The 21,945-nt window shown below is 39.5% G+C and overlaps 2 protein-coding genes and 2 long non-coding RNA genes across 6 annotated transcripts; 3 read left to right on the forward strand and 1 right to left on the reverse strand.

Moving 5' to 3' along the window:
* Positions 1-240: 240 nt before the first annotated feature.
* Positions 241-8,589, forward strand: LOC105691037 (transmembrane channel-like protein). 3 transcript variants are annotated; one of them, XM_048659563.1, is made up of 18 exons: positions 246-1,394; positions 3,245-3,410; positions 3,490-3,676; positions 3,755-3,992; positions 4,060-4,248; positions 4,333-4,568; positions 4,656-4,847; positions 4,923-5,171; positions 5,234-5,303; positions 5,370-6,165; positions 6,260-6,372; positions 6,638-6,933; positions 6,994-7,173; positions 7,258-7,378; positions 7,431-7,584; positions 7,649-7,835; positions 7,929-8,151; positions 8,504-8,589. In XM_048659563.1, the coding sequence occupies exons 1-17, from the start codon at positions 1,176-1,178 to the stop codon at positions 8,137-8,139; spliced, it is 3,804 nt and encodes a 1,267-aa protein (XP_048515520.1). In that variant the 5' UTR covers positions 246-1,175; the 3' UTR covers positions 8,140-8,151; positions 8,504-8,589. The 3 variants fall into 3 exon arrangements, with proteins under 3 accessions (XP_048515519.1, XP_048515518.1, XP_048515520.1); XM_048659562.1 differs by having other exon boundaries at positions 241-1,394; positions 4,656-5,171; positions 7,652-7,835; XM_048659561.1 differs by having other exon boundaries at positions 243-1,394; positions 4,656-5,171.
* On the forward strand, positions 8,361-9,163 carry LOC105691046 (DNA polymerase delta subunit 3-like). Its single transcript, XM_012409284.3, has 2 exons — positions 8,361-8,429; positions 8,504-9,163. The coding sequence occupies exons 1-2, from the start codon at positions 8,361-8,363 to the stop codon at positions 9,161-9,163; spliced, it is 729 nt and encodes a 242-aa protein (XP_012264707.2).
* A 732-nt stretch (positions 9,164-9,895) lies between these two features.
* On the forward strand, positions 9,896-13,251 carry LOC112695040. Its single transcript, XR_003150321.2, has 4 exons — positions 9,896-10,084; positions 10,499-10,594; positions 12,836-12,936; positions 13,108-13,251. It is a non-coding gene; the product is annotated as an uncharacterized LOC112695040 (long non-coding RNA).
* Positions 13,252-13,686: 435 nt separating this feature from the next.
* On the reverse strand, positions 13,687-18,905 carry LOC125502054. Its single transcript, XR_007279864.1, has 4 exons — positions 18,698-18,905; positions 18,188-18,283; positions 14,720-14,832; positions 13,687-13,835 (listed from the first exon to the last, which is right to left on the reverse strand). It is a non-coding gene; the product is annotated as an uncharacterized LOC125502054 (long non-coding RNA).
* Positions 18,906-21,945: the final 3,040 nt, after the last annotated feature.

Genomic DNA, 21,945 nt, shown 5'->3' on the forward strand with positions numbered 1-21,945 from the left:
TCACCGACTAGAATCTTTTCTCCCTGTGAGTATAATGTATAGTATTATTTAGGATTATGAACCATACGTAAATACATATATGTATAATATTTTGAATATCACTATAAATAAAACTAATGAAAAAAAAAAAACGTTATTTCCGAAAAAGAAACCAACTTTCGATGGCATCGTTACAGTAAAAGTAAAAAGAAAAAAAATGGAAACAATATTCTGCTTCACCTCCAGCAAACATAAATTTAATTTTCGATTTTTATTACATTCCCTTTTAATTGACATGGTTTTATCGATGGCATATTTGCGCCGGTTATACATTAACCGTAACAAAGAACAAAAGCGTTGCTCCGGATGCGACAGGAACCCAGACAGGCGTGGCGTTTACAGTTTTGCGTGTCCGTACCCCCGCGGAGAGAAACCCTTGTAGGTAATTTTCATGCGAAACGTAGAACAGTCTGTAATTATCCCACCACGTCACGTGTAACTAAAAGTTAACGCGTACGAGGCTCTCGTTACACCGGCGAAAGAAAAAAAAAACAAAAAAAAAAAACCGGCCCCCATTAACATGAGTAAAGCGACGGATGGAACCGTCGCAGTTCGAGCTTTCATCCTTCTCATCCAGCCGTGTAGGGCCATTCGTCCTGATTATTAACGCGTTAATACCTGTCCAGAGGTAGGAAAACGGGGGTGAGAGAATATTCATTAGCGAATGTAACCGGGTACGGGGACAGTAGTTGTTCAGACATTAGAGCAAGTAAACCGTTCGCCGAAGTGCGGAAAATAATTCTCCCACAAAATCTTTACGCGAAGTGAATTGGGAAAAAAATTCTATTTCGTTTGTCGGGTCATCAATTTCTAAAAACCACCCCGAATTTAATTGTAATTGTCAGTTTTTTTTTTTTTTGTCGGAGGGGCGAATAGTCGAACTATCGCAGCTGAAGCGGGGTAAGTGTCCGACTTATCTTGTAACCCAGATTACGTGGGATTTGAAAAAGGGACGAACGTCAAATCCTCATTCTACGACGAGGGTTGTAAACTCCCCGTTGATCAGCGATGAGCAATCGTACTCATATATTTCCAGAGGATTGCGGGAACGCCGCGACCGCCTGTTATCCGCGTTATCGAGGGATAATAAAAGTGAAAAAAAAAAAAAAAAAAACGAGAGGAGAAAAAAAGGCGCCATGGCGGAAAAGGATAAAATAATATCGAACCCCGAAGACCGCGGGGACGATTCTTCTCTAGATCCATCCCCGCAAAGAGCCGCATCTTCCGACAACGATTTTACCCACAGGACTCGATCGGCAAGCCATCGTACGAAGGATATCCCAGGGATCCTTCGGGTGGACAGCGCCTCGAGGTCGCCCCGATATACCATCGCTCCCTCTTTTCTGAATCCGCAGGTCGGTATCGGGATGGACGTAAAGAAAAAATTATGTAATGTTGCGAATTCGGCTGCTCCTAGAGAAAATAAGGGAAGCAAAAAAAAATCAATGAGCTAACGAATCGGAGACAAAGGGAAGCGAAAGGCTTTTCGTTCTCTGTGCTAAATAACGTGCGTAATTTATTTTCAAATTAGTAGTTTCTGACAGGTATAGGAATGTATTTCGCGTACATCCATTAATTAAAACCGACTGTTCCCACCGGGTTTGCTTCGATTTTTCATCATTCCGGGTGAGCTGTTCCAGGCGCGCCCAAGGCACCCGTTATACCCGCACAGTTAGTTTCTACCCCTGTAAAGTCAAAGGATACGTACTTTTACCCCGTCCGTCGAGCAATATTCCAAGTAAAATTCTCGTTGTGTTCGAATATATATTCTTTTTTTGTTTTTTTTGTTTTTTTCTCCCGCACGACGACGGAATGGGGGGATACGAAGTCGGCTATAGTACACGAGAGTGATTAGCTGAAAGTATATAAGGGTGGCTGAGCCACCGGGTTCGCGTGACTCCGGGACGAGAGCCTTATGCATGCCTGGCGCGATCACTGGATATAGCCCCAGCAGCTTACCTATAACGTCCCTGTAGGTCCGTACGTCTGTCTGTCTTGTTGTTCGAGGGGTAGGATGCGATGGCATGTTCGTTTGGAAAAGAGGGGACCCCGGCGTTAAGGCGCGGCGCTTCACACGCGAACTTCGAGTGTTTTCCATCCCCCCGCCCCGGTTTTCACCTCGCTCAACCCCCGCCATCCGTTTGTTGACACTGGGAAACAGCGGCTCTCACCTGAGACCTCTTGTAGAAAAATTTACTCCACGTTCGACCTGATTACGAATGCGGAATATTTAATTAATCGTCCTGCCGAGGGTAAACTTTTTTCTACCGGAGCTTTCAAAGCACCCCTGTTATTTTTCTGCCTGTTTTCGGTTTCGGGGGCAAGATTCTGAAACACGCGTCGGAAATTTCTATCGCCTGTACGTACGTACGGAGGGACAGTAGACGTTTGTGTTAACGCGAACAATTAGTCTTCGTTTTACGAACACCCTGGAAAATAATTGCCTCGGTTAATTTTACTCACGTGTTTTCACGAGCGCTCGTGTGTACCGGTTTAAACGTTATAATACCGGTGAGCGAACGGTGCTTTCGAATAATCCACGGAATCATATTACGCTCCAATTAGGAATTAATTGACGGTAACCATCGCGCCGCCGCTCTGAGTAATTGCAATTTATATGAAAACGGAATAATATTATAATCCGTGAATTTATCCCTCGAATTGGAAGGGTTTTTTTTATCCCCTGGAATAATTTAGGGGCGAGAGGAAAAATAAATCTGGCGCTATCCGGGGGTAGGTTGGGATCCTCTGGATCGGAGATAGCAGATATTAGTCTTAACTTACAACCGAGGTGTAGAGGCGCGAATGTGTAGAGGCGGATAGAGGAGAGCGGCGTATCAGGGGAAGTTGGCCCGGAGGGCTGCTTTACACCAGGATGGAACAAGTGGCAGTCAGTCGGTATCGATACAACTTCAATGGCGACTTGCCTCGCTAGTTCCACGAATTTTTCTACGTCTTTTTCCAACTGCGATAAAGGAAACCGCGGATTCCGCAACGCGGTTAACGCGATCGCCCGTAATACTGCGCTTATTTTATCGCCGTTCAAGGAATCACTCCGAAAGAAAAGAGAGGAGGGGTAAAAAATGCTCACAAATTACACGTTGTAAATTTTACACGGAATTTACTGGAAACTTGCGAGAGAAAAAAAAAGAAAAAAGTTTACTCGGTTCAAAGCTCTTTCTTTCTGATTCTACTTTTCGGTCAGGTTGTTCCTCCGTCTCCGCAGCCTTCGGTAGATCGGTTATCGGTAACTTTCGCCATCGCTGAAGATCCTAGTAACGGATATTCGCAGGAGACCGCACTCAGGGACCCTAAAAAATCCCAGATACAGTTCGACGGAGAGGCGGAAATGCGTCGGGTACCAGTGGCAGGTTAGTGAGCCGGAAATTACCGTTGAAATTTTTTGAACCCTCAAACATTTAAGTGGTCCTTTTTTTTTTTTGGATCCAGCGATCGTAGATGGGGATGAAGGCGGCGACGAGGACGACTACTCGGCATCAGCCAGCGCTATTATCCAGCGTCGCGCGTCTCTTCGCAAACCGAGTAGAAGAAAGAGACGATCTTCTTCGCCGTTTAGCCCGGATATCGAAAGCGGAGTTAGGCGAAGATCTTCGGCGTTCACGACGAGCTCCGGGGAGTAAGAAATTCAAATCGCGAACAGCCGAGTCCGTTCGAAATTGTTTACTGTACATTTTATTAATTTTGACGCACGCAGCACAGCGATATCCATCGAAGAGGGAGGAACCCAGGAGCAGATCTTCGAGAATCTAAAACTTCACAAGGAAGTTCTGAGCGGTGTGAAACAGCAGCCTTGGCCCCTCAGGCGAAAAATAAAATTGGTGCAACAAGCGAAGTCGTACGTCAGACGCCACGAAGGTGCTCTTCAGGAAAGACTAGCGCAAAATCGAAGCACCCGTGACGTTATCGCCCGCGCGTCTATCCTGGTGAACAAGGTAATTGCAATTCGATCGTTGAGAATTCGTAAAAAAAGAGAAATTCTCATTGAAAACCTTCGCGTAGAATCTACAATATTTCGAACGCGAACTGGTCAATCTCCAAACTTGGCTGATACCGTGGGAACTCAGAATAAAAGAGATAGAATCCCACTTCGGGTCAGCGGTTGCTTCCTACTTCATATTTCTCCGATGGATATTTTGGATAAATCTCGTCATCGCCGCGACTCTGGCCGCCTTCGTCGCCGTTCCAGAGGTGAGGTTCAAATTATCAACGATAATTTCCACCTGTAACGTCCGTCGATTCTACGATATACCGTTCGTCGTACATTGTCCGCAGATGCTCACAGCCGACGCGACGCTCGCCGGTGAAAGAAAAACCATGCTACCGGAGGAGAAATTAAAATCCAAGCACCTCCTAATCCTCTGGGAATTCGAGGGCATTCTGAAGTACTCGCCTTTTTTTTATGGCTGGTACACCAACCAGGATTCACGCAGTGGTTACAGTCTACCCTTAGCCTACTTTTTGGCGAACTTGGTCGTCTACGTCTACAGTTTCGTCGCCATACTCCGAAAGTATGCTCGAATTGAGAAGAAACTTCTTTCGCGGTGTGATCGGTGAAAGAATTTTTCCGATATCATTTTTTTTTTTCACGATTTCAGAATGGCGGAGAACTCGCGCATGAGTAAGCTCTCGGAGAAAGAGGACGAGTGCGCTTTTACGTGGAAACTATTTACCGGCTGGGATTTCATGATAGGAAATCCTGAGACGGCCCATAATCGTATCGCCAGTATAGTGCTCGGGTTCAAAGAGTCGCTGTTGGAGGAAGCGGAGAAACAGAAAGTCGAACGGAAGTCAGTCAATATATTTTTTTCCCCAAATTTCGAAGATTATCAAATTTGCGAACGTCACTCGTCTCTCCGTTCCAGCTGGCAAACCACGTTCATAAGAACGTTCGTCAACGTCGTGGTCGCCGGTTTGCTCGCGTTATCCGCATTCGCCGTTGTCCAGGTGGTCTCGCGATCTATGGAACCCGAGGCGGAATCCAACTGGTGGAGGGCGAACGAAATCACGATCGTTATGACGCTCATTTCATACATTTTTCCAATATTCTTCGAAATTTTGGGCATACTGGAGAACTATCATCCCAGAAAACAGCTTCGGTTCCAGCTGGCGAGGTGAATATCTTCGATGATCTGGTTTTTTTTTTTCTCATCTCACGCTGAATTATGACCAACAGGATAATGGTTCTCAATCTCCTCAACTTGTACTCCCTGATAATCGCGCTATTCGGAAAAATCAACACCATGGTAGGTGAAAATTCGTTGGTCGAAAATTTTGAAAAGTTTCCAAGGATCTGGTCCGCTTGCCCGCAGGTAAAAGAGTTGAAACAATTGAAGCCGAACGTCACGGAGGACTCGGCGATCCCCGGAAATTGTAGAAACGTTCCGACTGCCTGTCCAAGTTCGGTGAACTCGATGGCTACGCTGGCATCTTTGAGTCTCGTTCTTTTAACGAATATCACGTCTAAGAACGCAACGTTTGGTTTATCGCCCGGCGACACGCACCACGTAGTTTCCAGGTCTCTGGCGGACAACGCGAACTTCGAAGCTATCGAATCTATTTTACGAGCCAGTACCAGCGCCTCAACAACAACCGAAGAATACGACTGGCCCTACGACGACGACTACAACGAAACTCTGGACAGCGATGATATCTACATACCTGGCGAAGGGATCATTTTCTACGGAGATGATTCGATCGCACCGCAAACGGAAAGTGATAACGAAACGCCCTACGAATCGAGCACCGTCACGAATAACAGCGGCGATATCGACGATTTCAATGACTCCACAACGGCTTATTCGTCGACATCCGAATCGTCTTCTCTTTCGACGACTTCTACCGGATCTACCGAAGAGGCGACTCACGGTACGAGTACATCGAGTAGCTCAACTGAAACTTCCGACCACCCAAAAACCGCGAAGGATTCCGTTTCGATGACCACCGATTTTGGGACGGAAACCACCGAGGGTTCGACGACGACGACGACGACGACGACGACGAGCGATGTGGCTACCGTTAAACCTTTGGCGAATAAGGTGATCGTCAATTGCTACAATCAGTACTGCGACGTGAGGAGACCTACTTCCGACGACAGGAGGAGAAGAGGTAAGGGACACGAATGGGAAACGAAACGAAGGACATCGTTCGATCATTTTTTTATCGTATCCTCTATTATTTATTTTTTTTTCTCATTTTTCAGGAGCGGCTCTCCAGAACGTCACTTTGGACATTACGACGAGAAAAAAACTGAGACGTTTGTGTTGGGAGACGATGTTCGGTCAAGAACTGGCCAAACTGACGGTCATGGATTTGGTGAGTATATACAATTAGCAGAGAACCTCGCCCAGAAGTGTTCAAGATCACGCGATTAAATCCGACCTCGTAATTCCCCCGCGGAGTCGTTAGAACCGGAGCGGTGCCCAGTGATTATTTACTATTTTACTCCTCCGCACATTTATACCTCCGCACTACACAAAGAACGTTAATTGAAAGCTGGAAGCGCGTGCCGCTCCGACGGCTATAAAGAACCACTCGGGGGATTAATTATCGATTTTTATGCCGCCCCCGAATCGCCCAGGTGCTCACGACAATATCAACCCTTGGGATGGATTTTTTTCGAGCCGTTTTCGTACGACACATGAACAACTTCTGGTGTTGGGATCTGGAGAAGCAGTTCCCGCAGTACGGTGATTTCAAGATAGCCGAGAACATCCTCCATCTCGTCAACAATCAGGGGATGGTGTGGATGGGGATGTTTTTCAGTCCGGGACTGCCTACTCTGAATGTAATAAAAATCGGGATTCTGATGTACCTCCGATCCTGGGCTGTCTTGACTTGCAACGTGCCGCACGAAATCGTCTTCAGGGCTTCGAGGTAAATGGCCTGAGTTTTCAAAATTTCGCCAGCTTCACGTGCAACTCGTTCGTCTTCCAGGTCCAACAACTTCTACCTGGCCCTACTGTTGACCATGCTTTTTCTCTGCGTATTGCCGGTCGGTTACGCGATCGTTTGGGTAGAACCGTCTTGGCACTGCGGTCCGTTTTCGGAATATTACAGGATGTATCGTCTGGCAACCGAAAGCCTGAAGGACGTACTGCCGACCTCTTTTCACAGGTGATGTATTGAGAAGAATTAACGAAAAAAAGAACCGATAGATTGGTACGTGGAAAGTAAATTTTTTGTGTACAATTTACGCAGGATTCTCGACTACATAGCGTCTCCTGGTATCGTTATTCCGCTGATTGTCCTGATGGCTTTGATTATCTACTACATGGTTTCGCTTACGGGTTCTCTCCGAGAAGCGAACAACGATTTGAAGGTAATGAGACGAATACCGATGAACGGAGTGGCTCTGATCTCATCACTTACAGATCCAGCTTCGCCAGGAGCGTACAGAAGAGAGAAGAAAGATGTTCCGTATCGCTGAAAAGCGTCACGATATTAACGAGGCTCCGTTTGTCCGGTGGAAAAAAATCCTCCCAGCTTTACCTTCCAACAAATTAGCCGGGGTCGTTATAGAGAAGGGTTGGTTCGAAAAAATCTCTCATCAAAAATTAAGAATAGGAATAATTTTACTGTTCCTGAACAGCAGGGACCGCAGCTAACATAATGTTGCACCGAAAAGAATTGAGGAAACAATCGGCAGCTTCAGAAGCTGGAGAAGCTACGGACGTCGAACAAGATTCACTTCCTCACGATCCAGCGATGGGAATTTCGGAAGTCGCGGCGGACGTCGTTCCGAAAAAAAAGAAGCTGACCAAGCAGATGAACAGCAAGTACGTATCAAAAATTTGATTGAAGGAAAAAAAAAAAAAATGTTGGGCGGATAAAACGTAGGTTGTGATTTATTGAACGATTATCTGCATAAGGAACCGCAATTCGAACGGTTCGACGAAGGAAGGAGATTCTCAGGGTTCGCAGTGCAGCGATTTCGGGGTAATTCCAAAGATTCGTATCTGCGGAACCGAAGGTCAACAGCGAGCGGCTAGTCCTGGTGGAAGTTCTGTCACATCCGTCGCGGCTGTCGAGCCCAAAACGTCCAGAGCTGAGTATTCTGGATCAAAACTTGAAACGGAATGAGGAGATTGAAAGGTGAGAGAAAGATGAAGAGTATTGACTCGATCAAAATCCTAATGCTAATATCATAATATTGACGCTTCATGGATTTCGTGGCGAACGTGACCCGACATATCGAATGTGGAACAATATTCGCGATGAATCTACGTTAATTTATCTATTCAGTTCGAACAGTCGTGCGATTCCTCCGTTGTTGAGACGTTCGTTTATGTGAATGTGCCGAAATGATTTCAACATCGATAGATGTGTACTTAGAAACTTTGAGTGAACGGATATTTGACGATGATAAATTGGTGAGCGTGATTGATTGAAATCGCAGTTGCTTATTTTGTCCATTCAATTTTTGTTTGTTTCACATTAATTTCAGGTAACTTATAAATTGTTGAGTAAGGAGCTGGGCCTCCACGTAAATTTGACGAAGCAGATATTGTGGCAATTTTGGAAGGAGCATAAGAAGCGTAGCGAAGTTGTGGCCACTTTTGCACTGGTGGGATGCCTCGCCGATGGTAGTATGCGTGTCGAGTTGGTTAAGGAGTCGGATCTGCCATCGGCGGAAAAGAAATTCAGCAAAATAGCAGCTAAGCATTTGTACAGTCTTCAAAGAGCACTGCCGGACGTAGAACTTCTCGCTTTATCTGAAATCGGAGATCGTCGATACGCTGCAATTAATTGTCAAGAAATAGGCTTGCGAAAAAATGAGGAATTCAATTGTCTGAGATGGAAACCGACGGTGGAACGACCATCGTCGATCGCTTCCGGTTCAACCACAGCGAAACAATCGTCTGGGAATATTTTTGAGAAAATCAGTACAGAGGATAGAAAAATCGAGCGATCAATTGCTGGCGGATCGGAACACGGAGATGTAAAAGAGGCGAATGCTTCGCGTGGTCAAAAACGCCAAGTACCTGGAGAGCTTGACGATACTGTTTTAAAGAAACAAAAACGAGAACCGGAAATTATAACGAATCCAAAAGTAGAAGGCAATCGAAAGCAAGCCAGTCTCCTTAATTTTTTCAAGAAATCTTGAAGCCATTCAGAGAATAGGAAAGATTATTGATGTTTCTAGAAATTCGTTACGCGGCAATCGATCTGTGAATGTGCTTACTTTCACCGATATTTAGCCTCAGAATAATCCATGCTCGAAGAAGAGCATACATGAATTACATTTATAGTAAACTTATGATATGACTATTGTTGATGAGGTCTGTTATCTGTACTTAAGTGATGAGTGGTGTATAATTTTGTGAAAGTAATTAGAAAAACATTATTCTTCCATAACATATGTTATCATCACGAATCTATGCATAATAAACCTTCCTGAACCGAAGTAAAATACATATCATTTAGAAATAATTAAAATATCCTAACTAAATTTTTGGGAAAACTTTTCTGAATGTAGGTAGTCAGTCGTTGATCAGAGTGGAAACAAGTTACTACGTACTTTAGTCCTATCGCTATCGATTAACACGATATGGCCATCATGGAGAGAGAAACCATCGCATGTGGATTTCATGCGCTAATTGAACGAGAGCCATATTTTCCGGTAAATTTTTGGCCAAATTTTTGGCCAGGTACGTAGATCCTCCTTTTCCGAGGCAACGGCAGTATGACCGCAGCAGCCGGAGCGACGTGGTCATCGGGAGCGACATCGATGGTAGCGCGTACGTACACATCCTTTGAGGAGATAGAAGAAGCCAGCGAGGAGAGAGAGACATCGATATATTTGGGTGAGGATTAGCAATGGAATAGTACGCAGTTACTACAGCGCCATAAATTTTGTTGACAACGAGTCCGGTGTTCAGTTTTGATCCGACCGTGACTCGGGAAGTAGTGTTTCGGTTGATCTACATATTTTTAAAAAGTGCTTGACAATCGGTAGCTAGTGAAAAAACTATATCAGTGTAAATTTTGTGAATTCCGTAACTCGGAGATTTTTCCATAATCACTGGTGAGCATAATGTTTTTACCAGGATTGAAATCTTTGCGCAAAAACGCAAGACTTTGATTATTCGCGATTGTATTCCCTGTATTTTAAATTGGGAAAGTATGAGGGTCACGATTTTGCGCCGTAGAAAAAACTTTTATCGTTCGAATTCCAAATAACTATAGCTAGTTCGTTACGCATTATCATATTCCTATGTTCATTGACTTGATTAACAATAATCTGATTGATTTCGGAATAGTATGAACAAAAGTTGGAATACTATCAATTTTTTTGTCCAACATTACCGAAGGAACTTATCATCGGGATTTTGGTTTAAAATGACGCTTCATTGCCATTTCTTGAACGGATTTATTAATATACTTGAGGTTCGATTTCACAGTTTCACTCGGTTTCTGACATAGTATTTTCGCATTTCAGATTCATACTTGACAGACGTCGAAGGTGCCTGGTTCTTCCAGATGCGGTTCAACTCTGAATTACTATCCCTACGTTGTGCTGAAAAATTCGTATAAGGTAAGAAATGATTGCTATCGTGTATTCGTTGACTTGTAATGATATTAGAAGTGGTCTGTCTGATTTGCATTCCCGGAGTCAGAATGCATTCAATGAGCCTACTAGAATTGGAGTTCTATGAAACTTTCCCTTTTGCCTCGAAAAACCGCCGAGCCTTGGATATTTCTCAAAATTTTAAATCAGAATAAGGATTTTTTTCAAAGAGTTTTTCGGAAAGTCAAAGAGTTTATGAATCTGAAAAGTTCAGAATCGAAGATATCTCTATGAGATTTATTGCTGGCTTTACTCGACGAATGACGGAGATCGCGACGAACATTTGATAATGATTAATAATATAAATGTGTTCATTGTTTGATACATTCATTGATCGAGTTGGTTATCTATTGATTTATTTATTGAACTATGAATTCGAACCCAATGCCTATCTACTCTCAATATGAAGCAATCGTCGCGTCTATGATTACAGACTCTTCTAGAAATCAACCAATTAAGCATTGCTTCTAGCATATTGAACTATTGAATGATTTACTAGTATCTCGATACATTTATTAATTCATTCCATCATTCGTTCATTCATTAAGTTATTTATCCATTCATTCGATTATTGAATCAATTATTCATTGCCTAATTTCCATCAAATCACATGTGAAGCTATCGTTGCATCTATGATTGCAGACTCTTCCAGTAATCAAACAATCAATTATTGCTCCAAGCATTCCGGAATAGTTGATAATTCATGTGTATCTTGTAGCATTCATTCAATCATTTATTAATTCATTCCATCATTCATTCATTCATTAAGTTATTTGACCATTCATTCGATTATTGAATCATGAATTCATGCACGATTTCTATAAAGTCACATGTGGAGCTATCGTTGCATATATGATTACAGACTCTTCTAGTAATCAAACAATTAATCATTGCTCCTAGCATTCCGAAATAGTAGATGATTCATTTGTATTTTGATGCATTCATTTATTCATTTAGTAAATCATTCCATCATTCATTCATTCATAAGTTATTCATTTATTTATTCAATTATTAAATCATGAATTCATGCACAATTTCTATAAAATCACATGTGAAGCTATCGTTGCATCTATGATTACAGACTCTTCTAGTGATCAAACAATTATCATTGCTTCTAGCATATTGAACCATTGAATGATTTATCAGTATCTCGATGCATTCATTCCTTCATTCATTCATTCATTCATTCCTTCATTCATTTATTTAGTTATTCATTCCATTATTCATTCATTCATAAGTTATTCATTTATTTATTCAATTATTAAATCATGAATTCATGCACGATTTTTATAAAATCACATGTAGAGCTATCGTTGCATCTATGATTACAGACTCTTCTAGTAATCAAACAATTGATCATTGCTTCTAGCATATTGAACCATTGAATGATTGATCAGTATCTCGATGCATTCATTCATTTATTCAGTTATTCATTCAATCATTCATTCATTTATTTAGTTATTTATTCAATCATTCATTTATTCAGTTATTCATTAATTTATTTCATTATCAAATCATGAATTCATGCACAATTTCTATAAAATCACTTGTAGAGCTATCGTTGCATCTATGATTACAGACTCTTCTAGTAATCAAACAATTAATTCTTGCTCCTAGCATTCCAAAATAGTATATGATTCATTTGTATTTCGATGCATTTATTTATTCATTTAGTAATTCATCTAATCATTCATTAATTCATTCCATCATTCATTTATTCAATTATCAAATCATGAATTCATGCACGATTTTTATAAAATCACATGTAGAGCTATCGTTGCATCTATGATTACAGACTCTCCTAGTAATCAAACAATTGATCATTTCTACTAGCATTTTAAGCTATTGAATGATTTATTAGTATCTCGATGCATTCATTCCTTCATTTATTCATTCATTCATTCCTTCATTCATTCTTTCATTCATTCATTCATTCATTCATTCATTCATTCATTCATTCATTCATTCAGTTATTCAGGTATTCATTTAATTATCAAATCAACATTGAACTTCTATATCATTACTCATCCAGTGATCATGTTCTTCACTGCGAGATAGTGGTACTAGAATTTGTCTATCAGTAGGATTCAGGAATTCATCACAGGTTTAGAAACAATCTTCGCTGTTATATTCTGAACAAATTTATTCATACATTTAAAATCCAGGTTGACAATATCACATTATTTCCTATATGATATTTTCTTTCAGGCTCTCAATTTGTCGTCACAGTGCCTTGATCATCGCAGTACCTATTCAACTTCCAACCACGAAGGACAGGACTTCCATGGCATCGCACAATTCGTTTACAGGTGATTATAATAACATATTCAATGCAAGATATTATAACAACACATTGGCAGTAATATATTTACATATAATGTAATATGACATATAATTAATATATCGACATAGAATATAATATTGGTAATAATATGTTCTTATATGCATCTTATTAATAATCAATCTTCCATATGTTACAGGTACTCGGAGATGCTGCCGCCGCAGTTATGACCCCCTGGACTTCCCCTGTTCATCAGGGGGAGTCCAGGGACTCGTCCCCTGGGACTGCGCGGCCTCCCACCGCCCCCGGGGTCCCAGGGGACCCAGTCCCCGAGGACATGTCTTCGGGGATGCGGTATCCCCGCTGGAGGGGATGCCATATCCCGAGGGACATGTCCTCGGGAACTGGTCTTCGGGGACGCGTGTCCCCCCAGGGACACGTCCCCGGGGATGCGGTATCCCCGCTGGAGGGGATACCGTGTCCTTGGGGGCGTGGCCTTGGGGGAATAAGCGTCCTCGAAAATCCCGGGAAAAGGAGGTCCCAAGCGGTCACTCGTTTTTTTGATTTCTCTAGAGAAACGAAAAACAAAGTGTCCGCTAGGGACCTCCTTTTCCCGGGATTTTCGAGGACGCTTATTCCCCCAAGGCCACGCCCCCAAGGACACGGTATCCCCTCCAGCGGGGATACCGCATCCCCGGGGACGTGTCCCTGGGGGGACACGCGTCCCCGAAGACCAGTTCCCGAGGACATGTCCCTCGGGATATGGCATCCCCTCCAGCGGGGATACCGCATCCCCGAAGACATGTCCTCGGGGACTGGGTCCCCTGGGACCCCGGGGGCGGTGGGAGGCCGCGCAGTCCCAGGGGACGGTGGACTCCCCCTGATGAACAGGGGGAGTCCGGGCAATGATGTTGGAGGAGCTGCGACCTATAACACAAATAACAAATGAACAATTAGTTAGCGCAATACATGACTTACTGTATGACGTACCATGTAACACAATGTATAACTTATTTTATGACTCAATATATATATAAGTATCTAAAACGTTCGAATTATAATAAGTTGTACCAAGTTACGTGATGATAAATCATTGTCTTGCCTTACTGGCGTGTCTGATAAATTATATCACGGGGGTGCATGAATTTAATAAGTCCATTACCCAATGGTAATATTAAGTGATCTGATTTTATAAGGATTTTGATAATATTTATCAAGGGGGTGCAATTCATATCACATGTAAGATTCAAGTCATGATGTAACAATCACTTATATTTATATTATTTTTGTATCCACGAATAAGATCAATAAATTTTTCCGTATCTCATTAAGAGAAGAAATCGAGCGAATCATTGAAAAACCATTCCGCAAATCCCGAGAAATTTTTCAGGTGCTGCATTGAGTGCATTTGCATTACGTCTGTTTGCCGAGCACATAATGAAGAACGTAATCAAATTACAATGAAAGACAGCCGCTCGAGCGATTTGAGAAATGCTACGTTGACGGTCCAAAAATATCAGAAAACTTTTGTATTGAAAGTTGATTGAGAATAATAGCTGTATGTAATTTTTATGAGTTCAATATATCAATTGATCATCTCAAAATACTGGAAGATAGAAGGAAACGCGTGTAATTCAATTGAATAGTCATCTCTCGGAATTTCAAAGGATTGTTAAGACCCCGGGCGAGTATATTTATAACTACTTTTTTCAGTATGAAAAGTCGAGAGCGCGTGATCAAAATGGTAATAAAAAGTCAGTGCAAGCGATTTAGGCAATATTAGACTAATTTATCCAGGAAAGCTTGCTCACCGTTGCCTCTCTCCATCGTCGCTCTGAGGAAACTGCGTTGCTACTGATGTCGCTCCCGAAGTCGCCGCTTCTGTCGCTGAAGCTGAACTGCCGTTGTATCCAAGACGGAAGACCTACGACATACATGTACTCTGTTAACCATATACCAGATTACACGTCCTCGATCGAATGTTTCGTGATTGGCTGCAATGTACATCCCGATTGATTTGTAATTTGATTTATTATTGAATACTTTGGGTTAATTCGATGAATGGATGCACGGATAAATAGATAGATGAATAAATAATCGAAAAATGGATTACTGAATTAATGAAGGAATGAATAAATGGACGAATGGATGAATAGATGGATGGATAAACGAATGAATAAATAAATAATCAATGAATTAATTACTAAATTGATAAAGCAATGAATAAATGAATGAATGGATAAATGCTTGAAAAATACTGCTGAATTATTGAATAGTTTAGAATGCTTTTCACCATAATGAATTGTTTGATTATTGAAAGAGTCTGCAATCACAGATGCGACGACAACTTCACATGTGATTTCATAAAAATCGTGCATAAATTCATGATTCAATAATCAGATAAATAGTTGAATGATTGATTAAATGAATGACGAATGAATGAAGTAATGAAAGCCTCGAGATTCTGATAAATTATTCAATAGTTCGAAATGCTAGAAGCAATGATTAATTGTTTGATTACTAGAACAGTCGGCAATCATAGATGACACGATTGCTTCACACGTGATTTTATAGAAATCGTGCATGAATTCATGATTTGATAATGAAATGAATAATTGAATAACTAAATAAATGAATGAATGCATCGAGATACTAGTAAGTCATTCAATAGCATAAAATGCTAGTAGCCATGAATACTTGGTTGATTACTGGAAAAGTCGGCAATCATAGATGCGACGAAAGCTTCACATGTCATTTAATAAAAAATTATGCAATGAATAATTGATTGAATAAATTATTGAATAAATGAATAACTTAATAAATAGACGAATGATGAAATAGATGAATGAATGCATCGAGATACTGATAAATCATTCAATAGTTCAATATGCTAGAAGCAATGATAATTGTTTGATCACTAGAAGAGTCTGTAATCATAGATGCAACGATAGCTTCACATGTGATTTTATAAAAATCGTGCATGAATTCATGATTTAATAATTGAATAAATAAATGAATAACTTATGAATAAATGAATGATGGAATGAATTAATGAATGATTAGATGAATTACTAAATGAATAAATGAATGCATCGGAATACAAATGAATCATATACTATTTTGGAATGCTAGGAGCAAGAATTAATTGTTTGATTACTAGAAACGTCTGTAATTATAGATGCAACGATAGCTCCACAAGTGATTTCATAGAAATTGTGCATGAATTCATGATTTGATAATGAAATAAATTAATGAATAACTGAATAAATGAATGATTGAATAAATAACTAAATAAATGAATGAATGATTGAATGAATAACTGAATAAATGAATGAATGCATCGAGATACTGATAAATCATTCAATGGTTCAATATGCTAGAAGCAATGATCAATTGTTTGATTACTAGAAGAGTCTGTAATCATAGATGCAACGATAGCTCTACATGTGATTTTATAAAAATCGTGCGTGAATTCATGATTTGATAATTAAATAAATAAATGAGTAACTTATGAATGAATAATGAAATGAATCAATGAATGATTAGATGAATTACTAAATGAATAAATGAATGCATCGAAATACAAATGAATCATAGACTATTTTGGAATGCTAGGAGCAAGAATTAATTGTTTGATTACTAGAAAAGTCTGTAATTATAGATGCAACGATAGCTCCACAAAAGATTTTATAAAAATCGTGCGTGAATTCATGATTTGATAATGAAATAAATTAATGAATAACTGAATAAATGAATGATTGAATAAATAACTAAATAAATGAATGAATGATTGAATGAATAACTGAATAAATGAATGAATGCATCGAGATACTGATAAATCATTCAATGGTTCAATATGCTAGAAGCAATGATCAATTGTTTGATTACTAGAAGAGTCTGTAATCATAGATGCAACGATAGCTCTACATGTGATTTTATAAAAATCGTGCGTGAATTCATGATTTGATAATTGAATAAATAAATGAGTAACTTATGAATGAATGAATAATGAAATAAATCAATGAATGATTAGATGAAATACTAAATGAATAAATGAATGCATCGAAATACAAATGAATCATATACTATTTTGGAATGCTAGGAGCAATAATTAATTGTTTGGTTACTGGAAAAGTCTGTAATTATAGATGCAACGATAGCTCCACAAGTGATTTTATAGAAATTGTGCATGAATTCATGATTTGTTATTGAAATAAATTATTGAATAACTGAATAAATGAATGATTGAATAAATAACTAAATAAATGAATGAATGATTGAATGAATAACTGAATAAATGAATGAATGCATCGAGATACTGATAAATCATTCAATGGTTCAATATGCTAGAAGCAATGATCAATTGTTTGATTACTAGAAGAGTCTGTAATCATAGATGCAACGATAGCTCTACATGTGATTTTATAAAAATCGTGCATGAATTCATGATTCAATAATCGAATGAATGGTCAAATAACTTAATGAATGAATGAATGATGGAATGAATTAATAAATGATTGAATGAATGCTACAAGATACACATGAATTATCAACTATTCCGGAATGCTTGGAGCAATAATTGATTGTTTGATTACTGGAAGAGTCTGCAATCATAGATGCAACGATAGCTTCACATGTGATTTGATGGAAATTAGGCAATGAATAATTGATTCAATAATCGAATGAATGGATAAATAACTTAATGAATGAACGAATGATGGAATGAATTAATAAATGTATCGAGATACTAGTAAATCATTCAATAGTTCAATATGCTAGAAGCAATGCTTAATTGGTTGATTTCTAGAAGAGTCTGTAATCATAGACGCGACGATTGCTTCATATTGAGAGTAGATAGGCATTGGGTTCGAATTCATAGTTCAATAAATAAATCAATAGATAACCAACTCGATCAATGAATGTATCAAACAATGAACACATTTATATTATTAATCATTATCAAATGTTCGTCGCGATCTCCGTCATTCGTCGAGTAAAGCCAGCAATAAATCTCATAGAGATATCTTCGATTCTGAACTTTTCAGATTCATAAACTCTTTGACTTTCCGAAAAACTCTTTGAAAAAAATCCTTATTCTGATTTAAAATTTTGAGAAATATCCAAGGCTCGGCGGTTTTTCGAGGCAAAAGGGAAAGTTTCATAGAACTCCAATTCTAGTAGGCTCATTGAATGCATTCTGACTCCGGGAATGCAAATCAGACAGACCACTTCTAATATCATTACAAGTCAACGAATACACGATAGCAATCATTTCTTACCTTATACGAATTTTTCAGCACAACGTAGGGATAGTAATTCAGAGTTGAACCGCATCTGGAAGAACCAGGCACCTTCGACGTCTGTCAAGTATGAATCTGAAATGCGAAAATACTATGTCAGAAACCGAGTGAAACTGTGAAATCGAACCTCAAGTATATTAATAAATCCGTTCAAGAAATGGCAATGAAGCGTCATTTTAAACCAAAATCCCGATGATAAGTTCCTTCGGTAATGTTGGACAAAAAAATTGATAGTATTCCAACTTTTGTTCATACTATTCCGAAATCAATCAGATTATTGTTAATCAAGTCAATGAACATAGGAATATGATAATGCGTAACGAACTAGCTATAGTTATTTGGAATTCGAACGATAAAAGTTTTTTCTACGGCGCAAAATCGTGACCCTCATACTTTCCCAATTTAAAATACAGGGAATACAATCGCGAATAATCAAAGTCTTGCGTTTTTGCGCAAAGATTTCAATCCTGGTAAAAACATTATGCTCACCAGTGATTATGGAAAAATCTCCGAGTTACGGAATTCACAAAATTTACACTGATATAGTTTTTTCACTAGCTACCGATTGTCAAGCACTTTTTAAAAATATGTAGATCAACCGAAACACTACTTCCCGAGTCACGGTCGGATCAAAACTGAACACCGGACTCGTTGTCAACAAAATTTATGGCGCTGTAGTAACTGCGTACTATTCCATTGCTAATCCTCACCCAAATATATCGATGTCTCTCTCTCCTCGCTGGCTTCTTCTATCTCCTCAAAGGATGTGTACGTACGCGCTACCATCGATGTCGCTCCCGATGACCACGTCGCTCCGGCTGCTGCGGTCATACTGCCGTTGCCTCGGAAAAGGAGGATCTACGTACGAGACGCTCCAATGAACGAATACCGAATTGCACGTTCGCAATTGACTGTTTCGAGATTACTCGGAATTTTTCATTTTTCTTTTTTCAAAGTCTTCGCTAATTTTCGGGGTGATTCTTTGGGATGTCGGGGTAAAAATCACCAAAGATTACAGATGGATTGCATTTTGTCCGCAGGAATGCAACTGAGACAGAGCGCTTCTGATTTCATCATAAGTCAACAAATACACAATATTAATTATTTTTTACCTGTCTACCGTTTTTTTCAGCACAACGTAGGGATAGTAGTTGAAATTTGAACCGTCACACGAAGAACTAGGCAATTCCGACGTCTGTCTGGTATCAGTCTGAAAATTTTTCTTTTTTCTTCGTGTTCAAAAAACACGATACACAAAATCCATTTATTATCCTTCATCGATTTATTCATTCAATATGGTGTTACTGTGATTTTATTCATCGTCAGCCGTGATCATAGCCTTTGATTTTAGTGGTTACGGCGCCAGATGTCCATTCGTTTTGAGTTTATCTATGGACTTTGAGCCCAGGAATCCGAATTCACAAGTGAAATTGATTTATCTAGGAAATTGATTGAGTTATCGACAATTTTTCGCTCTTCGGAACAAAAAAAAAGGGGTACCATTTGGATTTTTTTGCGGGTTCCGAGTTAACAATAAGAAAAAGTTTTTTTTTTATATGAATTCTTAAGTATCTTAATCTCAGGAATGCAAATCTGAAAGAAAAATTCACCTTTCTCCAAAATTGACCGAGTTATCGCCATTTTATCGTTTTGTAACATGAATTTGAAGATATCTCTGCGTCAAATATTCGAATTTTTTGGTCTACGAGCGAACCCGAGCTTTGCTGGAGTCAGCGCAGCCAGCAGCGTAGCGCTTTGTTGTGAGACGTCACCTTCAGGGCTGAGCAGAGGTGACGTCTCACAACAAACCGCTCGGGATATTATCCGTTCGAGCTGGGATATTATCCGTTTGCGAGGATACGTACGGTGTATCGACCAATAGGAGTTCACGGCGAACCCCCGTTTCGGTGTAAATATCATAATGTTCGGCAAAGTTCTGCAGCCACAAATTCGTCGATGGTAATCAACGTCCGCCCCACTCGGTCTCCAGCTCAGCTCGGGTTTGCTGGAGAATTGAGAAATTCGAATATTTCGCTCCATGCATAGATGCGACGAAGCAAAGTGGGTCTACGACTAAAACCACTCGATGTGTCTTAATTTTTCTGCTCCCAACAGCGAATAATTAATGATTACTCGATCGATGGCACGAGTAGATGATTTTGGCTTTCAGATTTTGATTCCTGAGCTGATTATACGTGAGATTACTCTCGAAAAACCAAAAAAAAATCGATTTTTGAGCAAAAAAAAAATCGATTTTCGGGCCAAAAGTGAAGTGGTTTCAAAATTGATTGTATCACACTTTTCTGACGTATTTTGACCTCAGGAATTTGAATCTGAAAGAAAAATTGATCTATCTCCAAAATTGACTGAGTTATTGCCAATTTTCAGCTTTTTGGGGTCAAAAATTAAAAATTGATTTTTCAGTCTGTATTAATGTAATTTGAGCTCAGGAATCCGAATCTGGAAAGAAAATTGATCTATCTTTGAAAATGAACGAGTTATTTCCATTTTTTCGCATTTTTTGGCATAAATTTAAGGATATCTCGAAGGGAAAAAATCGTAGCTCAATTTGGTCAACGGATTCGTGTTCCTGAGGTCAAAATACATGAAAAAAGTGCTATACGGTCAATTTAAAAAAATAAAAATTTTTGGTCAAAATTTGAAAAAATCGTAAGGGGTACCCCTTGGAAAAATCTCAAATTTCGACCGAAAATTTATATTTTTCAAAATTGATCGTATGGCACTTTTCTCATGTATTTTGACCTCAGGAACACAAATCCGTTGTCCAAATTAAGCTACGATTTTTTCCCTTCGAGATATCCTCAAATTTATGCAAAATAATGCGATAATTTGGCGATAACTCGGTCATTCTTCGAGATAGATCAATTCTTCTTCTGGATTTGGATTCCCGAGCTCAAATTACATAAACATAGACTAAAAAAGCAATTTTTTTTTTCTGAGCCCAAAAAGTTGAAAATCGGCGATATCTTGGTCAATTTTCAAGATAGATCAATTTTTCTTCCAGATTCGGATTTCTGAGATCAAAATACATAAGAAATCTTCGAAAAACTCTAAAAAAAAAAATATTTATCTTCGACCCCAAAATCGAAAAACATCCAAGGAAAGAATGTCGACAACTCGGTCAATTCAATAAATTCGTTCATGAAATGGCAATGATGCATAATTTTCAACTCAAATCCTGAAGATACCTTCTGTAATGTTACACAAAAGAATTCCAACACGTGTCAAAACTATTCCGAAATCAATCAGAATACTGTTAATTGAGTATATGAATATTGACAAGGCGTGTGCCGTAAGAAATAGTTCAATCAGAAAATATGCCTGACGATAATATCGTTATAAGAAAATATTCAATCTACAGCAGAATGATAGGTTTACATGCTTATCATATCCTAACGTTCCCACCGGATTTTAGATCAGAAATTCGGTGCAATAGCTCCGTCAAAAACTCACCCTATTCACTCACATATTCATGTTCATAGATCTGTACATGTATGTACGTAGCTATCTGCGAATATACTTATTTCATACCCACACATATACCCATAGTATTCGTGCACGAGAGCCTCATCACTACCATACATGTGCCTGTCACATGTGCTCATTATATACGCCCTTGCCCGTTACATACCTATCTCTGAATGTACGCACAGCTGCATGTCCACTCAATTTTGAGAAGTTAACTTTGTCGCAAAATCTTCAATTTTGTCAAAAAT

The sequence above is a fragment of the Athalia rosae genome, chromosome 8 (genome assembly GCF_917208135.1).
Source record: "Athalia rosae chromosome 8, iyAthRosa1.1, whole genome shotgun sequence".
NCBI lineage: Eukaryota > Metazoa > Arthropoda > Insecta > Hymenoptera > Athaliidae > Athalia > Athalia rosae.

Excerpts from the sequence above, each read along its gene's own strand:
- LOC105691037 (XM_048659561.1), top strand. The coding sequence starts at position 1,176 with ATGGCGGAAAAGGATAAAATAATATCGAACCCCGAAGACCGCGGGGAC. Across the intron at positions 3,411-3,489 it reads GCGTCGGGTACCAGTGGCAG|CGATCGTAGATGGGGATGAA; the intron begins GTTAGTGAGCCG and ends TTTTGGATCCAG. Across the intron at positions 5,172-5,233 it reads CTTCGGTTCCAGCTGGCGAG|GATAATGGTTCTCAATCTCC; the intron begins GTGAATATCTTC and ends TATGACCAACAG.
- LOC105691046 (XM_012409284.3), top strand. The coding sequence starts at position 8,361 with ATGATTTCAACATCGATAGATGTGTACTTAGAAACTTTGAGTGAACGG. Across the intron at positions 8,430-8,503 it reads TATTTGACGATGATAAATTG|GTAACTTATAAATTGTTGAG; the intron begins GTGAGCGTGATT and ends CATTAATTTCAG.